General features: G+C 39.3%; 1 protein-coding gene across 6 annotated transcripts in view; it reads left to right on the forward strand.

Annotated features, from left to right (window-relative positions):
• The window catches only part of DPH6 (diphthamine biosynthesis 6), a 362214-nt gene that overhangs the window by 267502 nt on the left and 75155 nt on the right, over window positions 1–19557 (forward strand). For 5 of the 6 annotated variants that reach the window (XM_007069356.4, XM_037900521.2, XM_043548583.1 and 2 more), the window contains one exon: window positions 3187–3429. In XM_007069356.4, coding sequence (XP_007069418.2) covers window positions 3187–3429 — 243 coding nt within the window. Of the gene's footprint in view, window positions 1–3186; window positions 3430–19557 lie in introns of those variants that run through there. The other variant, XR_006291518.1, reaches the window with a different exon arrangement.

The raw sequence follows: 19557 nt of genomic DNA on the forward strand, positions 1-19557 counted from the left end.
GTAGATTGGTGTAACTGAGATCAGAATTTGGCCCAGAAGGATAAGCCTTAAGTCAGAGAGGGCTTTCATTTGCTGGTTTATCAGATCTTTAATGGAATTTTAACATAGGAAATATTTTATTGGGCTACAATGGAAATAAAATTCACAGTGCAAATGGAACCATGACATTGGTGTGTGAATGCATAACAATTATATTGCAGTTCAGTTTCCACTGATAATGTTGGTTCTCTGGACTCGATATTCTGTGAAACTATAGTGTGTTAAATTTTCCGTTGTCGTCATAGAGGTTCCAAAGAAACTGTTGTGAAGCTTTAGCAGGGTTTTTCCCAGTACTTTCACAACACAAGGATTGCCATCATACATTGTGACATCTCCTGTTGTATGATTTCAATACTGCAAATGAGATATTATGGAGTCTTCCCAGCTTTAGATGGGTTTTTACTCTGCTATCACCTTTCTGTATAGTATTTAAAACGCTGTACAGACAGCCCTCTGAAACCTGCTAAAACACTTTGTTCTTTGCTGCTTTGCCCTTGTTGGTTTTTGATAGTTGTGTGCCATGACCAAGCCATTGGGAAAGAGGAGGAGAGGGATGTGCTTCCCCTTCCCCTTTTAACTTAAGCTCTGTCCCTCTGCAAAATAGTTGCTGAAAATCTGTGACCTTGTTTTGATTCCTTCTCCTTCTTCTCCCCACTGACACTCACCTTTTTATAACATGGTGGCATCTTGGGAATACAGTTTTTCTATTAATTATGTCTTAAGATGCAAACAAGTATGTTAAGAACAGAGGGGTAAAAAAAGGTTGTTGGGTTTTTAAAAAAAAAAAAAAATTCTGCACAATTCCCACTGAATTTGAGCCAAAAGTGTTGCCAGTTTTGCTCAAATCTTTCAGAGTTTTGTTTTGACCCTGCTTATGACCAGCAGGGCTAATTGTATTGGAACTATCCAGGAGACTTTAAGAAAATGCTGTCTTAGTGCATATTTCAAAACACTGACAGATATTTTATCATTAATTAGTATTCATATTATGTCTCAAACAATCTGTTCAAGAATAGAGGAAATGAACTGGTTGAACAGCTCTTCTGTCTATCCAGTAATTAACATGGGTGATGCGTGTAAAGCCAGGGGCCTAACAGGGGAAGGAGAAGTGGTGCTGGGGAGATTTCTGTATAGAAGATTGCAAGTTACCTGCACTAGAGGCTTTGTCTTATCCAAAGATTTAATTTAGCGGAGGTGAGAACAAAGGCCTCTTTTTCAAAAATAAACCTGTGCCCGTCTGAATCATATCTTCCTGGCTTTGCTTCCTATCTTGTCAATATGCCACTTGATAGCTGGCTGGACTCCCTTGTTCAGTGGCACATATTTTAAAATAGAAGAGTCTTTTTAAAAAAAAAAAAGACCATTTGTTCTTTTTAACCAAAATATTGCTTGCATTTCTTTTTTCAAAATTCGGGGTTATATATAGCATTATCAAAACAATATTTTAGACATCTTATACAATTTTAAAAGATCATTTGATGGGTGTCAGCTATTCTATTATGCTTCCTCTGTGCCTCCTCCCCCTCTTCAGCTGCTAATCATAGAATTTGTATGCCAAATTGTGTAAGACACTCTTCCAATAGTTACATGTGTGAGTCTTTTGTTAGACACAGACAGTTATGAGGACAGATTTGGAGTTGCATATGGGTCTGTCACATGGTTTGATTGCCATGTCTTCCAGGACACAGATTTCTTTATTACTTAGCCTTAATTTTGAGGAATTTATACAGTGTATACAAAAAGTTCTGGAAAATTTCTCATAAAGAATTCTTGCACAATCCATTTTACATAGTGAGGCAGAGCTTTTCCCCAGCTCTCTCTACTTACAGCAATATGTTTCCTGTGCTGGCTTCAAAGCTGCTTACACCCACTATACATCCAACTTCTGTACTTAGTTTTCTTGTCATGTGGAGTAACATTCACTGCTCAGAAATTGTATAGACTCTTTAGAGAAATAAAGAATAAGGGAATGAAGGATCTTGATGTTGACATTAAATTCGTAAGTCCTGAAGATGTCTGAACAGTTGGAACCAATGTTTCCTCTGTTAGCTGTGGTTGAGAATGTAGGTCTTGAGAGTGCTGTCCGGTAAGCTTGTGAAAAGCAGCCCAAAGTAGCTATGCTTTAGCCACGAAATAACATATGTGGATCGGATACCCTGTCTGAGCAGTATATCTGGCAACCAATTAACTCTTGAAGCAAACAGGCATTGTAATTAGATTTCTGGAAGGTAAACCCAACACTCTAGGTCCCAGTAAGATGATTCTTCAGCAGTCTTCAGTGTCCTGTTCCTTGGTGGTGGCTTATCATGAATTTTATAGCTGCCCGTTAGCTGGGTATTATTTTTAATGATACTTAAGTTATGCCAAGGACACCAAGAGTATTATGGATAGTTGCCTTTGTCCTGTTTGTATACATCTAAAGAAATAAAAATAAAATAAAAAAATGTAAGCAGCCGCAAACCAGATTCATTATGCATATATGTAAAAAACCCCATAAAATACAGTAGCCCATAACTCCACCTGTTTAAACTCATGGAAACTTTGTAGATTGTGCAAGTGTACTTGGAGAAAGCAGAAGCAGCCAACCATTCAGCATATTTGGGGATTGGCATGTTGTAGAAACAATAGCAAAATTTAATGTCAAACAGAGCTGTTAGGCTAATACACTGTAGGGAATGGTTACCTTGATATGATTGCCTTAAAATAATGAAAAATATTGTTGTCCATATATTGTAGAAGTAAAAAGATCAATTTTTCTGTGTACCTGAGTTGCCAGGCTGTAAACAACTTATTTTTTAACTTGACACAAACCCTTTCAGTGATTGCAGAGAAATATTGTGACATTGTGAAAGGTTAAATTTACATATTTCTAGACTTACTTCATCAGTTCACGGCTGATTCTTTTGAAGATTATGCACATTTGACCATCCATGTATTAACTCTTAGGTTAAAGTTTATTACAGTGTGATACTTTTACAGTGTAACTAAATCCCTGTCGAAAATGACCTTTAGGTTGACATACTTGCTCCATTTGTGGCGAAGTCAGAGATGCTTCTTTGATGACAGAGAACAGCAAATGCTGAAAGAGAATGCTTAGAAAAAGGAAACAAAAATTCAAACTTCTTTTTTTTTCTTATTCTCTTCTAGGTTGGAGAAGTTCTATACTGTGCTGGACAGATTGCCTTAGTACCTTGTACCATGAAGCTTGTAGGTGGTGGCATACAAACTGAGGCTACAGTCTCCCTAAGCCATGTTGAGAAAGTCCTTAAAGCTATGAGCCACAACGCTGAACTCCACCACATCCTCATGGCAAATTGTTATGTAACTGACAGCAAGTACATTCGTGTCGCTCGCGCTATATGGCAAAAGAAATTAAGCGAACTTAAAAAGGTAAGATCCATTTTCTTCTTTCTAGTTTTAAAAAAAGTCAATTTATAAAAAGGTTTTTCTAAGTCTTGCAGTAATATCAGAATTTTCTCAGTGCATTTCTGACGGGTTCAAGTAAAACTGATATAATAAGGTTTGATTGAGCTGTTATGTTCTGACTCATAAGTGGCTGTGCACAATTGAGAAGGAAAATTGCTTAATAGAAAGTTATAGTCATCACTAACTTTGTCTTAATTCCCCAAAGCAATAGTTAAAGAATTCTTTAAGAACAGCCAATCCCTCCTGAAAAAATTTGAACAATATTCAGTTTGAAATAGTTCTGCCTCTGTCTTCTGTAAAGGTGCTGGGCAGTTTCTCTAAACTTTTTTTGAATTATTCTGCTGATTTTCTTGTTTCTGTGTTTATTATAAGCGATATTTTCATGTAAATGGAGTTCATTAGCTTTTGCTGCTTATTTTTCACCTGAACACATAAGGCCAAATTCTGTCCTGAGCAAGTTTGCATGGCTATTAGTGACTCTCATCCTCTCTGACAATATAATAATTTGCACAATGATTTCTTATGATGTAATAATACTTTATATTCCTGTTCCAGTTTTTCTTGAATGATCTCAAAGAACTTTACAGGCATTAAATAATGAATGGTCACTACACTTCTGCATAGTACCCATTTTACAGGTAGATAAACTTGAGATAATTACCACATAATTACCATAAGTGACTCAAAGTGTTCTGACTTCTAAGGGGAACAGATAGTTGGAGCAGAAGAAACTGTTTTGAAGTTGAGTTCATGTGTAATACAAATATTCAAGGAATCCTCTGAACTCTGCTCAATAACCTTCCTTTCCCCCTATTTCGCCCCCCTCCACTTTCAGCCCCGCTGCATCAGTGCAACCCTCTCTCTGAATGAGGAGGGATGCACGCAATTTTACTCAAAGCCCGTCACATTTCTCCGTCATTTATTGGAAGGGAACTCTAATGAATAATGCCTTCCATTTCTCTGAGAATGAGCGTGCTGCCTCTCTAGAGTTCCTGGCCTTCGTCTACACTCTTTTAGCTCTACTAACCTTGGATCTCAGTTTCTTAATTCAACCTGTATTATTTTTGCATGTTGCACTTCCTGTAGCTTCTTTTTTGGGGGCATAATGTCAAATTTTTTTCACCTGCTCCAGTCCTTTCTCGGTGGGAATGTATTGGCAAAAAGGTGAGTCATTACAGCATGATCTGAATAAGGTGGTTTATGGCTTATCTACACTGGGAAATTTACCAAAATAGCTATCCCAGAAAAAATATTCCATAACAGGTATTTTGTAAAATTTCTAAGTGTAGACAAGCCCTTAGACTCTTCCTGTTTCCTGTGGAGAATGTGCCCTATCTCTTTCTTCTTAGAATTTATACCTTTTAGTCATATTTATGTCAGAGGATTGCAGCTGCCATGGCATCTCCTTAAGGTAACATGGTCCTTAAGATAATATGCTTCTACTCATTTAAGGGTTTTGTAGATCAATATCATAATCTCTAAGTGGAACTATTAGTGAATGGAAATCCAGTGCAGATTCCAGAGCACCAGTGTAATATGCTCTCTTCAGCTGGAATCATTTAGGAGATGGATCATCTCGTGATGCACCGATGCAACAATTGCAAAAACATCTTATGCAGTCCTATTCCAGGACCACAAGAATTGTCAGGGAGAGAAGAGTCAAGTTTTTCATGTTAGCTGACAACTGGAGGAAGGTGCTTTTGGTTTGTCTAGCTATTTGTCAAGGGCATGTGTGCAACATGGCCATGAGGCTAGACACCATTTTGTCTATGGGAAGTGTGTGCCCTCATTTGACGGCAAATTGGTGGTGGTTGCCAATTCTTGGAAACGCTTCCCTTTTCCTCCTAGTCTGTTTTAAGTCTTTACTGGGTACAATGTGACCCAGACATTCTTCATCCACTCTCATATTTCCTCCATGTACTGAAATGTACTGGGAGATAGGGCTGTCTGGGCAAAGTGAAAAATGCATATAGAACTGCATGTCGTCAGGATATTGCTGATATCATAGCCCATGTCAGCTCATGGTTGTCTCAAAGAGAATTTAAATAGGAGCAGTGACAGGTATGAGCCTTGCAGGACTCCACATCTGAGAGCTTTTGGGGAGCAGGATTAGCTCCCCAACAGCACTCTGTGGGATTTCTTAGAAAGGCCAATTTAGAGCCACTTCATAAACTTCTGTGAGGTCCCATAAGGAGCTCAATCCCTCATGAGTGGCAGTGTCAAAAGCAGAGGAAAGATTAAAAAGCATCACATTTTTAAGTGTTGTGAGTCATCCTGGGAGATTGTCAATCATTGCAACAGTTCTGTGCCATGGCTTGGCCTGAAGATGGATTGGAAGGATCTTAAAAATATCAGTGGAGGTTAAATGTTGCTCTGACCAGTTTCCTACCACTTCCTCAATAATCATGCTCGGAAAAGAGAGGTTTGGATGCTGTGTTTTTTGTTAGTGTGTTGGGGCCTTTACTGGTAAGGGATGGTTTATGTATAACCCACACTAAGGCAAGGAAAGAGGTAACTCCTTTCTATCAAAGGGAGGCCTGTTCTTCCCTGAGAAGCTGCTTGGCCTGCCAGCTGGAAATAGAAGAGTCTCACCTTGGCCCATCAAGGTTTGTGTGGAAGGGGAGTAATAGATTAGGCATTCTTATGGAGAATTGAGTGTTCTCTCTCTCCTCTGACCAGAACAGAATAGAGCCAGGAGACTTGAAGGCCTTGGGAAACTAGAGAGCTGTACTTGTTCCCCTTCTCCTAATCTGTGGAGGCAAGGAAGCCAACCTTCCTGGGTCTGGCACTTACTTAACAAATCCTTTTGAACCAAACTGGAGAAAGCGTTAGTATTACTTTTCTGTGAGCGGACCAGGACACTGTGGCTGCACAACGAAAGTTTTGTGCATTAAAGAGACAGGATTTTCTCTCTCCTTTTATTGTGTTTTCCCTTTCTTTGCTGGTGTCCCAATACTACAGCCCTGGGCCTCTTTCATGCACCATAGGATGAAATAATGTTCTATTCTAGCCAAATAAAACAGCCAGCCAAACAAAAACATTCTGTTATTCAAAGAGAGTTTTCTTCGTTTCAAGCAGTGGCCAAAGATAGGCATGAATGAATAGCAACCTACTGGTTACCTAATAAGAGCAAACAGTGCATAGATTGGAATTATTCAGTTTTAGTCATTCCATGTGTGTAACTGTGCAAATAAAATTATTCAGTTCAGAGCTCATTTCTTCCAAACCAGACATTATAAACCACAGATTTAATTAAATTTTTAGAGGGCTTTCAGACTTGTGTTTGATTGTTGAATGTTCTGAATTTAACAGAGAAATGATAGTGTATTCTGATTATTGAGGTATTTGTATTTAACATTGTTCCTAAATAATATACATCATACTTCTCAACTGCCAAGGCTTATTTATGGAACACCAAAAAATTATTAGTAGAGTATCATAATGATGTAAGATTAATTTCTCCTGCATAAATAATGTTTTTCTAAAACTTCAGTTGAATAATTCTATATATTTGATGTCAATAATATAGAAGAGTACAAAATACAATACATAAATTGTGTAGGACAGAAGCGAATTGAGTCTAAAAGAAGGGACCTTGGAAAAGTATGTGGGTGAGCATCTATATGTGTTTATATACACAGAAACAATATACTTCTAGGAACAGGGCCGGCTGTAGGTTTTTTGCCGCCCCAAGCTCTCAGAGCGCAACTGCCCAAGCCAAAAAAAAAAAAAGGGTGGCCGGAATGCCGCCCCTGGAATTGTGCCACCCCAAGCATGTGCTTGCTTTGCTGGTGCCTAGAGGTGGTCCTGTCTAGGAAGATGATAATGTAGAGCATGAACATGAAGTTGATGGGATAGTCTGAATAAGGGCCACAGGATCAAACCCATAGTTCTGTTTAGTCCCTTTGTTATCACTATCCTCAGTGATAGAAATGAGCACTATTCATTAGGCATTGTTACCTACCTTGAAAAAATGAAGGTGGTTTCCGACTGTCCAAATTACTTCACTGATACCTGTTAGGGGGCTTATTCCTTAACCCACTTACTTCCCTGGTCCTTCTCGCGTGAACAGAGAGCAACTATACCCGAAGTCCAAAGGTGCAAACAATTCGATGTTTATTGGGGTGAACTTCCAGCAAGCATGATTCCAGTTTCCTTCCTTAGTGTCCCCCTTCCCAGCTCTGACACCACAGAGCCTTTCACCTGTGTCCCTGTTCCCATTCCTGCCCTTAGCCAAACGATTCCAATTTCCCCACCCCTATTCCCTGTTCCCGTTTCCCACCCACCCACCCCCTTAAGGTTAATCTGTCCCCCTTATTTTCAGGCTTGACTTGTTTTTTCACCTCCCTTTCCTGGAGGCCATAATCTGAGTCTTCTAGTAGCTTGTTTGCTGACCAGATGTATTCATTATTTGCAGCTCCTTTCTGCCCATCAGCTAGGTAATTTGCACAGAGGCTTACTAGCTTGCTTCTGGATCCAAAGCTGTTAGCAGCTCAGACACTGTCTTAAAAGGGAAGCATTTTACTTCCACTAGAGTTCTGATTACTTTCCACTTTCATCTCCTGCTCCAAATCACACAGAGATCTGAAAAAGAAATCACAACTTATTGTGGCCCCTTTTGGAGCCCTAATAGGATTTTACTTAAGTACCATGTTTTGTTTGCATTTCTTTTACCCCTTCTCCAGTATACACTGCACGCGTCCTGGGAAAATGCACATTCCTTCCATAGTTTAACTGCCATAACATTATATTAGCCATATTAATTTTACACAAGGTGTGACTGCCTCCCATGCCCCCAGAGTTTTCATGCACACCCACCAAAGCAACAATCTGATCCCCCAGAGCCACCCAAGGCTCAGTGTTCCCATCATTCCTCCCCTTTTCCTTTTCTTTTTCCTGTGCACACACAAAATTCTCTTTTGCCTAACATCCCTTGCACTGTGATTACTCTTTTTTACACAACTGTACCCTGATTACACTTCCAACTTGTACAACTAGACACAACCAGGGCAGCCAAGTTAAGTTCCAATAGAAACCCCTTACATTCTTTAGTGATTTTGATTACATTATCCACGTCAAATAATTTTGATCAAATTGTCTCTCCACCTGCTGCCTGCAGCAGTCCCTTATAGACCATTTCTGTGGGATAAGGGCCCCTTTTCCCTCAGAATAGCTGTAAAGGCTTCTGGGGACAGAAGCATAGTGGTGGTAGTAGCCACTCTACCTGACTCCCTTGGATAATTTAATTACCAAGCTTCCATCCAGTGTGACTGCACAGAGTTGCACATACAGTTACATAACTGGGTTTTATCATTAAACAAAAACTTCCTTCTTGTAACACCACAACTGTTACTCTTTTACCATTTCCACAACTCCCAAATGTTTACTTTCCTGCAAACCCTGCATCATCAATTTTTGCAAACACTTATCAAAATATTAAAGAACCATTATCATGCAGAGGCAGCATGATATAATGAATATGGAACTAGTCTGAGAGCTAAGAGACCTTTCTTCTGTTCCTGGCTCTTCTGTTTTCTGGTTAAGTTACCTTTTAGCAAGCCACATTACTTCTCTGTGCCCTTGTTTTCTCTGCCACTCTTTGTCTGTATACATAATTTGTCTGTATACGTAATCTGTTTAAATTGTAAATTCTTCAGGCAAGGGCTGTCTGTTACTATGTATTTGTGAAGTGGCTAGCATAATGGGACCTGTAGGATCTTCTGGGCACTACTGCAATACAAATGAATAATTACTTTTCAGTTAAAGCAATTTCATTTACCAGATATTAGGTTTTTTCCTCATTTCAGATGCCTTTTCAGTTAATGTCTGTTGCTGTTTGTCATATATACCTTTTCTCTCACTGTACTGAGCAGCAACAATTAGAAACATTGCATGGCTTCACCTACCAGAAGCAGTAAGTAAAAGATGTGTTAGTCAAGGCTGGAATATCAGCACCAATTCACTGATTTCCTTTCCATTTTTCTTTGACCTGGAAAGCTGAAATGACACATTATGCTTTAGTTCTCACCTCTCATTTTTCTTTTCTCTAACTTCTTTCCCTTCCAGATCTTCTATGTTAGAGAGAAAGCAGAGATGAAATTCAGTTATGGGAGAATAATATGGATTATGGGGGATGGGAAGGGGAGAATGGGGAAGGAATGAGAGGAAGATCAGGAATGGAAAATCCCTCATAGCCATCTCACAGCTAAATATGTCACTGGCCAGGCAAGAGTGAATCCTACAGGGAATTACTAGGAAAAGTTCATCTCCCTCTCAGGAGTTCTACACTGATATGTGCCTAAGCATATATCCCCCTCTATCTCTCCTAGAGCTCAGTTATGTCTCACTGCAATGCTGTCTGACTTCTCTGCCTGAAGAGCCTACGTGAGAGCTGAAAACTCCCCAGACAGGCACTGTTGAAGTCTTGGATTTGAGCCGTAGGCCTGGTCTACACTTAAAGTTTACATCAACATAGCTACAGCACTCAGGGATGTGAAAAATCCACACCCCTGAATGTCATAGGTATGCCGACCTAACCCCTAGCAGAATGCTCCTGTCAGTTGAGCTACTGTTGCTCGAGGCAGTGGTGTTCCTATAGCAATGGTAAAACCCCTTTTGTCGCTTGTAGGCTGCATCTACAGTACGGGGTTATGTGTTTGCCCCTCTTTTTTATAGTTTCCGGTCCCCCATCCTTGAAAAACATTTCCAGCTGTGAACAAGGAGACAAAGAATCTATGTGGAAGGATATTCCCTGCTGGTTTTTTTTTTCACCTGTTGGAGTTCTAAGTTAATTAACCTCTTGTTTTCCTGGTCCCTCTTTGTTGCAACAGAGGGAGAGCCTCCCTGTCTATAAAGTGAATTCTAAAGTTTTACCGAGCTTACACTCATTATTTTACAAACAATAATCATTTGTTGTTTGTTAAAGTTAAAAGAGGAACAGAAAGTCAGAGTAGCTCAGTAGATTAAATACTTATCCCATAAGGTTAAAGACTTATCACCCAGAAAGAACAGGCCGTTCTATAAGAGGTTTGGCATCTGCATTTGCAATTTGTGAGTTGACTACCTGGTCGGTGCATGCCTTCATCTGCCATTACTAGTTATTTGTTGACGTTTTCACTGTAAAATAAGCCCACTTCCTTTATTTCACTTCTTATGACTTCAGCCATCTGCAGTTGCTGTTGCTAGATAAAATGGGGAAAATGGGTGTATGACAAAAGGAGACTACGTACAGATTGTTCTTTTTGTCATAGCCCTCTTAATCCACTCTACATCCCTTGGCCTCCTATCCAGAAGTATCACTTGGAGCTTTTAGCTTTCTCCTTTGATCTTATTCTCTATAATTTTGCTCTGTAAGTCTCTAACTTAAAAGGCAGTGAGCAAATCAGTACTCATATATACTAGCGTTAAATTATATCTTTTTTCTCCTGGCTTCTGTTAGATGGAATTATAATTCTATTTATAATTGCTATTGGGGATGTCTGATAATTGGCAAGTATTTAATAGACATTAAATTAAAATGAGATTGAAAGAATGTGAAAGGGGAAGAAAACCCCTAATAGCTGGTAAAAGGTACTCATCTCATTCTACTTATGCAATAGTTTAACTTCAAATGAGGAAAGCAGGTTAAGAACCAACTCACTGCTGTTATGAAATATATTGCAAAATGTTCTCAGAAAATTCATTTCTCTTGTTCTTTAAAAATGTGTCAATCTCAAAGTAAATTCATAAATTCAGGCTTCTGAACTTTGTGTAAAATTTACTGGGTTTTGAAAGACATCTACTTTCTAAGATTTTGAATTGTTATTTTTTTTGTTTTGTCTATTTCAGTAAATAAAGATCTGTTGTTCCATTTGATCCAAAGGCAAGATAACATCAGAAATACTGAATTATGAAAGGGAGGTGATGGTAAAAGATTATTTAAGAACATTCATGCAGGGTACCATCAATTTCCTGCAATTATATAGCTTCTGTCTGTAATCTTACCAGATTTTATAATTGAAGTAGCGTTAGGCCTGGGCAGTACATTTATTAGACTTCCAAGAAAAGCACAGATAACTGCATGAATTCCATAGTGGCTCATCACACACTCTTCCCTGTGATTCAGTACTCAACCAATGCCCCAGGATGGTGTTAGCCGATGACAGTATTGCTGGAGGTGTTGTCTTTCAGATGAACCAGAAAGCTAAGATCCTGACCATCTGTCGTTATTAAAGATCAAAAGGGTATTTTTTTATAAGAATAGGGAAGCTAACCCCAGTATCTAGGCCAATTTCACTCGTGATTTAGATGGCAACAGGAATTTCCATTTTCTGCTGTAAGCTTTTGTGTATCATAGCTGGATGCTGCTCAACAGCCTCTGTGTTCAACACTGAGTATGGCAACATTTTAGTGTTGGTGAGTGATTCCTTACCTGTGCAGTGTTGAGCACTTTGGGATCCTTCTGGCTGAAATGTGTTACAGACATACAAATGTTTAATAATCACAAAATGCCTGTAGAAGTATTGAGTGTTGCATGGTGGTAATTGAAAAGCTTCCCTTGCTGCTTTTGACATTGTGAGAATCTGAGATTCTTCACAAACAAGGTTTCACTGAGAATTTTTTTAAAAGCTAGACAGAGGATGTCAGAGAGGTATTTCAGTTCAGCACCAGTTCTTATTTCTTCAGAAAGGCAATCCTTTTAAAAGCCCAGTCCCCAGGGAGATACAACACCAGCAGTGGGGCACAAGGGAAGCTTGCGGGGCAAAAGAGTTTTCTTTCTCCTTCTCCCTTTCCCCTACCCATAGGGAAAGGGAGAAGCACAGGGACCAAGCCGGAAACAGAGTCAGCAAGTCATATGGATTGTTATTACATGGTGATTATGGTGGAATTAAATAGTTGAGAGGTAGGCAAGGGTTAAAGCCAAGATAAAACAAAAGATAAGAGCAGAAGCAATTAAAATAGAATATAGGCAAGGGTAAGAATATGAATAGTCAAAGGCGAAAAAATAATTGGAACTAACAAGCCATGTGGAATCATCACCCAAATCACTTCGTATGTCATAACCCTTCTCCTCTGTTCCTCCACTTTTCATGCATCTTGTACATTCTTTGCGGCGGGGCTGCCTCTTCCTGGATGTCTGTAAGGCAGGTAGCACACTTTACAAGTTACTGTAATATAAATAATTACTAATAATAATTTTGCGTGTTCCGGAGTAGGGCAGTTTCTGGCTAACCTAGTAGTTAACATTTAGAGCTTCTCCCTTTTATTTTATTTTTTTTTAAGTGTATAGCATAACATTTCTAAAACTTCCTGTAGATTGAACTGACAGTTTTCCAGATAAGTATCATCTTGTGTTTTTCTTTTCTTCGCATCTTTTTAATGACAGTGTCATGTAATATGATGATTTTGTGAGTGGTTTTGCTAACTCATTCATCAGAGTAATCAATAGAAAAAATAAGCCATATGGATTGTAGTCCATTTGTATTGGATGGGACAGATGGCATTATTGATAGATGGAAATATTCCAAGTATTTATTGTATAATGATATTACAGTGATTCTGGCTACAAAATTTTATTAATTTAATCTGTTTAAGTACTTTACTCAGTAAGGGTTGAATTGTGTGTTTTAGGCACAGTTCTCACTGTGTGGTGTTGAGCTTTTTGGCACCAAGGGGAACTCCCGGAGGAACTGCTTGCAGGCATCCCCACAGCACAAAGGGAGTAAACCCAATGTTACCCCCTTTCAATTGGTGCAGTATAGTTCTCCCTGAGTGCCCAGCCAGCTCATCGGGGTGGTCTAGCAAAGCCATGGCCCCACCTTCTTTCTGTCTGTCCCCATTCACTTTGAGGCATCTTGTTCCCCAAAGGATGCATTAAGGTGTGCAGTTTAGGTGTGCATTAAGGTAGTTTTCAATAACTCCTTGTGCCTCCAACACATGGTGCAGCTACAGTGTAGGTGGGTACAGTTGGGAAAATAAGAATATATTGATTCTGATCATCTCTGGGGGAGAATTAAGGCTTTAAATGTGTTTTTTTTTCCCCTAAAGATTAGGGTTGGAAGAGACCTCAGGAGGTCATCTAGTCCAACCCCTGCTCAAAGCAGGACCAACCCCAGCTAAATCATCCCAGCCAGGGTTTGTCAAGCCAGCCCTAAAAACCTCCAAGGATGGATATTCCACCACCTCTCTAGGTAACCCATTCTGGTGCTTCACCACCCTCCTAGTGAAATAGTTTTTCCTAATATCCAACCTAGACCTCCCACACTGCAACTTGAGACCATTGCTCCTTGTTCTGTCATCTGCCACCACTGAGAACAGCCGAGCTCCATCCTTTTTGGAACCCCCCTTCAGGTAGTTGAAGGCTGCTATCAAATCCCCCCTCACTCTTCTCTTCTGCGGACTAAATAACCCCAGTTCTCTCATCCTCTCCTCGTAAGTCATGTGCCCCAGCTCTCTAATCATTTTCGTTGCCCTCTGCCTGACTCTCTCCAATTTGTCCACATCCTTTCAGTAGTGGGGGGCCCAAAACTGGACACAATACTCCAGATGTGGCATCACCAGTGCTGAATAGAAGAGAATAATCACTTCCCTTGATCTGCTGGCAGTGCTCCTACTAATGCAACCCAATATGCCATTAGCCTTCTTGGCAATAAGGGCATATGGTTGACTCAGATCCAGCTTCTCGTCCACTATAATTCACAGGTCCTTTTGCGCAGAACTGCCGCTTAGCTAGTCAGTCCCCAGCATGTGGCAGGGATTCTTCCGTCCTAAGTACAGGACTCTGGACTTATCCTTGTTGAACCTCATCAGATTTCTTTCGGCCCAATCTTCCAATTTGTCTAGGTCACTCTGGACCCGATCCCTATCCTATTCCTACCTCTCCCCCTATCTTAATGTCATCCACAAACTTGCTGAGGGTGCAATCCATCCCATCATCCAAATCATTAATGAAGATGTTGAACAAAACCGGCACTAGGACCGACCCCTGGGGCACTCCGCTTGATGCTGGCTGCCAACTAGACATCAAGCTGTTGATGACTACCCGTGGAGCCTGACGATCTAGCCAGCTTTCTATCCACCTTATAGTCCATTCATCCAACCCATACTACTTTAACTTGCTGGCAAGAATACTGTGGGAGACAGTATCAAAAGCTTTGCTAAAGTCAAGATATATCCACGTCCACTGCTTTCCCCATATCCACAGAGCCAGTTATGTCATCATAGAAGGCAATAAGGTTGGTCAGGCATGACTTGCCCTTGGTGAATTCATGTTGACTGTTCCTGATTACCTTCCTCTCCTCCAAGTGCTTCAAAATGGATTCCTTGAGGACCTGCTCCATGATTTTTCCAAGGACTGAGGTGAGGCTGAGGTCTGTAGTTCCCCAGATTCTCTTCTTCCCTTTTTTAAAGATGGGCACTGTAGTTGCCTTTTTCCAATCGTCCAGGACCTACCCCGATTTCCATGAGTTTTCAAAGATAATGGCCAATGGCTCTGCAATCACATCAGCCAATTACCTCAGCACCCTCGGATGCATTAGTTCCAGCCCCATCGACTTGTGCATGTCCAGCTTTTCTAAATAGTCTTTAACCTGTTCTTTCACCACTGGGGGCTGCTCACCTCCTCCCCATACTGTGCTGCCCAGTGCAGCTGTCTGGGAGCTGACAAAAATAGCAATGAGTACTTCAGCTTTATCCACATCATCTGTCACTAGGTTGCCTCCCCCATTCAGTAAGGGTCCCACGCTTTCCCAACCTTCTTCTTGTTACTAACATACCTGTAGAAATTCTTCTTGTTACCCTTCACATCCCTTCCTAGCTGCAACTCCGATTGTGCTTTGGCCTTCCTGATTACACCCCTGCATGCTCGAGCAATATCTTTATACTCCTCCCTAGTCATCTGTCCAAGTTTCCACTTCTTGTAAGCTTCCTTTTTGTGTTTAAGATCATCGAAGATTTCTCTGTTAAGCCAAGCCTAGTTGGATTTCATCCATGAGGTAAGGGTACTCTAAAGCCTTTGACTACTTTTGAAATGTTGTTCCCCACAAATGGTAGCTAGATAGTGAAAGTGGTTTCCATCTCTTATTCAGATGTGATGGTGTATACAAAACTTCAGGGGGTAGGTTTGCCAAATCTGCACAGAATTTTATCTCTTTTTCTTTTCCTTGTCCTAAAAAGGCAAATATTTGTTTAAACACTTAATATATGTGGTGACATTGAGGACAGTTTTTTACTTTTACAGTATTTACATTTAGTTTTTAAACTTCATTCTAAACTTTGAGTAATAAGTGAGAATTTCCAGATGGTTACGTACATTTTGAGTGCTAATGAAGCAATAGTTAATGGGGAGTTTGGGAAAATGGATGAAACAGAGATCACAGAGAAGTGGAAAGATCAGAACAAATATTCAATGACAAGATGTGGAATAAATGTGAACTTTTTTTTCCCAAGGAAAGATAACATTTAACATCATAGCAAGAAGTATTGCTAACTCTAACACCAGTTAGTCTACATCCATTGATTCAAGCAGTTCATTTTATATTTTCATTTTCTTTCTATAAATTATGATACTACGGTTAAATTGTATTAGTTCCATGTTGGGTTAATTCTTTTACTTAGACTGTTTCCAGCATATCCATCATCATCATCAATATCAATGAATTTTGCATAGAAAAATCCAGTTAGTGGCATCAAAAAGTATACACATGCTGGATGTTTTTGCCATATTTGGATTTGACACAACAAAATTTCAGGCGTGGACTGCTTATCTCACTCCACTAAATACTCCTCAACAAAGACAGTAGTAAACTAAAAACATACTCCATCCTCAGCACACAGGAAGGAGTATATTGCAACAATTAAAAGGCAGTAACTTTGGATTTACTGCCTTTGTGCTGTGTGGGAGTCCTACAAGGAGTTCCCCAAATGCCTTTTTATGGCTCTTATTTAATGTGAGTCCATGATTGCTTCAAACCCAGCAATAAGTGCTACTAATTACTTTTACTCTGCCAGAAATACCATTTGGGTTACTGACAATATTTATCTTAATGGCACATCATGTAGAAGCTGAGGAAAGAGATTTGCCATACTTTATCCGATGGATATCATGTCTATGTACAGGTTTCAGAGTAACAGTCGTGTTAGTCTGTATTCGCAAAAAGAAAAGGAGGACTTGTGTGACCTTAGAGACTATCATTATTATCATGATAACCTTGATTATCATACGCATTGTGAAGACAGTGGTCACTTTGGATGGGCTATTACCAGCAAGAGAGTGAGTTTGTTTGTGGGGGGGCGGAGGGTGAGAAAACCTGGATTTGTGCTGGAAATGGCCCAACTTGATGATCACTTTAGATAAGCTATTACCAGCAGGAGAGTGGGGTGGGAGGAGGTATTGTTTCATGGTGTCTGTGTATATAATGTCTTCTGCGATTTCCACAGTATGCATCCGATGAAGTGAGCTGTAGCTCACGAAAGCTCATGCTCAAATAAATTGGTTAGTCTCTAAGGTGCCACAAGTCCTCCTTTTCTTTTTATGTCTATGTACCTTGCTCATTTTAAAATTTTGGGCAAAACTTTCAAACCTGGTTGTCCAAACTAAGCTCCTTAATACAAGTGCGGGTTCCTAAATAAAGGTGGCCTGATTTTCAGAAGTGTTGATCACCAACAAATCCCATTGAATCGAAGCGTGCTCCAGGATTTATGAAAATCAAGCCACTTTTATTAAAGTGCCTATTTATTGATTTAGGATGGTAACTTTAAGTGTCCAAATGTGAATCTTTTGGCCATGGAGCCAGATTTACAAAGTATTTAGGCACCTAAAGATGCAAGTAGTTATTTAGTGGGATTTTCAAAAAACACCTAAGCAGGTTAGTAGCCTAATCCCATTGGCTTCTGTGGGATTTAAGCACTAACATGCTTAGGGACTTTTGAAAATTGCTACATAACCCTATTATTCTGGCACTGAGGCTGTAGTCATGAGTCAGAACCTAAAATAGGAAACCAAGGGCAAGGCTCCCAGGAAAGTACCTTCTCTACAGGCCAATCTTCATCATTAAGATCTTTCAGTTTCTTTGTAAATCAGGCCCGTGGAGTTTTAGTATACTGGCAGTCATTAATTTGAATACAATTTTTGAATGGCCATGGCTGTTTATCCTAGTAAGAACAGAAAGAGGTTATGTTCAAACACTGGACAACAGGGACTACTCCTGCTAAAAAGAATTGGACAGAGGCTTGAGATCTTCTTTATCCATGGAGTAAATTACCTTTTATCTTAAAGAGGGCATGGAAACTTTTGAAGAAAAATGGGCTCCACTGTGAGATTCTAGATTCTAGTAGATTTATAGCATCTACTCTGGATAGTGTACCCTTTCACTATCCAGAGTAGATGCTATAAAGCTCTAATAGCCAAGGAAAATGTATTTGTATATATATTTTAGTGCATGTACTTATTTATATTTTATATTAATATTTATAATCAGTCATATAAAACATTATTTGAAATTATGCCATATACTTTGACCTATAGGCCATTGTATATGAAATGCTAGTTAAAGTCACCCCCTTCTTCACTTGGTAATTACAAAGAGAATAATTGAAATATAAGATACAGAAGTTAATGAACATTATAAAGATGTAAAATGACAGGTAGATTAAACTCTGCTACATTTACATTGCTGAAAAGATGTCCTACATTTTAATTAATATAATTGGTCATATTATCAAAAGAAAACTAATAATTTTGAAAAATATTGCCATAAACCAATATCAAAAATTCAATAATATGAAAAGGCGTGTTTCTGTGTCCTCCTTCTCTCACATCAGGTTTATGATATTTATTTTGCAGCTAGATGATGTTTTGAATGTTCCATTTGAGATATTAAAACAGGTCTTTTTTTACAGCCCATGTTAAGAACATGCCGTGCATTCACACAGCACAGTAGCTGTGGGTCTTTCATCTTGTGCCTAGTGTATATCATTTCCCCAGGGTTAGGATTAAACAAAGCTTTTGTATTCATTTGAAGTAATTGTAATAAGAATATTTAACACGGGTCAGATGCAGATAGTGGAACTCTGGAGAACCTTGGAAATATTCTGGCTTTTTGACACTTGCCCACAGTGGGATGTGAAAGGATTACCACTATTTTTTTTTTTATTTTATATTTGTAAGGAGGGAGATTATAATATTCTGTTGGTAAAAATTGTGAAATCTATATAGATTGATGCATTTAAAACAGAATATAATTAACAAAGAGAACACTGAAAGAGTTTGTGTGGTCTTAACTAAAACCTTTATTGAAAATTAAATGTATGTGAATAAAAAACCATTACAGAGTACTTAATGTTCTAATAAGCATGGATGAAGATTATCTTTAAAACACATTGTTTTAAATGTAAAATAGTTTAATTTAAATGTAAATGTAAAATAGTTATAGTCGTGTGTGTGTCTGTTTATTTACTTCATGGGAATATATCATGCCAGACCACAGCTGGTGTAAATCAGCATTGTTCTATTGTAGTCAATGGAATATGTTAATTTACACCAGTTGAGGATCTGGCCCACATTCTTTATTATCTATTTAGAATAGAGGCAAAGAATTTTGTGTCCAAATGAGACACAGTGAAGAATTGCCCATCCAGTTGTTCAGAGTGGTAAACAGCCTGGTTCATCAAGACTGACTGTTTTTCCCTGGAGCAGTCTCTTTATCTGTGTGCTTTGAGTGATTTTCCATCTTCTTTGCAGAGGAGATTAGTTGTGTTTTAAGCCTGTCACTTTTGCACTAAGCAAGAGGTCATGAATGCATCCACTGTCCTGGATGGGTGAGACAATATCTTGCCCTGTGACAACCTCTAGTCAGATTCCATACCTGTCATGTCTTGTGCAGGCCATTAGGAACTTTGTCTCATTAGCTGGGCCCCTGTTATCAGTGCTTTCTTAAGGAAGGCAGAATGCTGGTCTGTTTAAAAAGTGCTGAAGTGCAACCTTTGCTTGAAAAACGACCTCGTGAAATTGGAGACCTAATTACACATAGTCATACATCATCTCAAACCTCCCTGTTAGAGGAAAGATCAAGAAAGTAGTTGGATAATCAACCTCAGGGGCCTCTGCATGGAACA

The sequence above is a fragment of the Chelonia mydas genome, chromosome 6 (assembly GCF_015237465.2).
Source record: "Chelonia mydas isolate rCheMyd1 chromosome 6, rCheMyd1.pri.v2, whole genome shotgun sequence".
NCBI classification, from domain to species: domain Eukaryota; kingdom Metazoa; phylum Chordata; order Testudines; family Cheloniidae; genus Chelonia; species Chelonia mydas.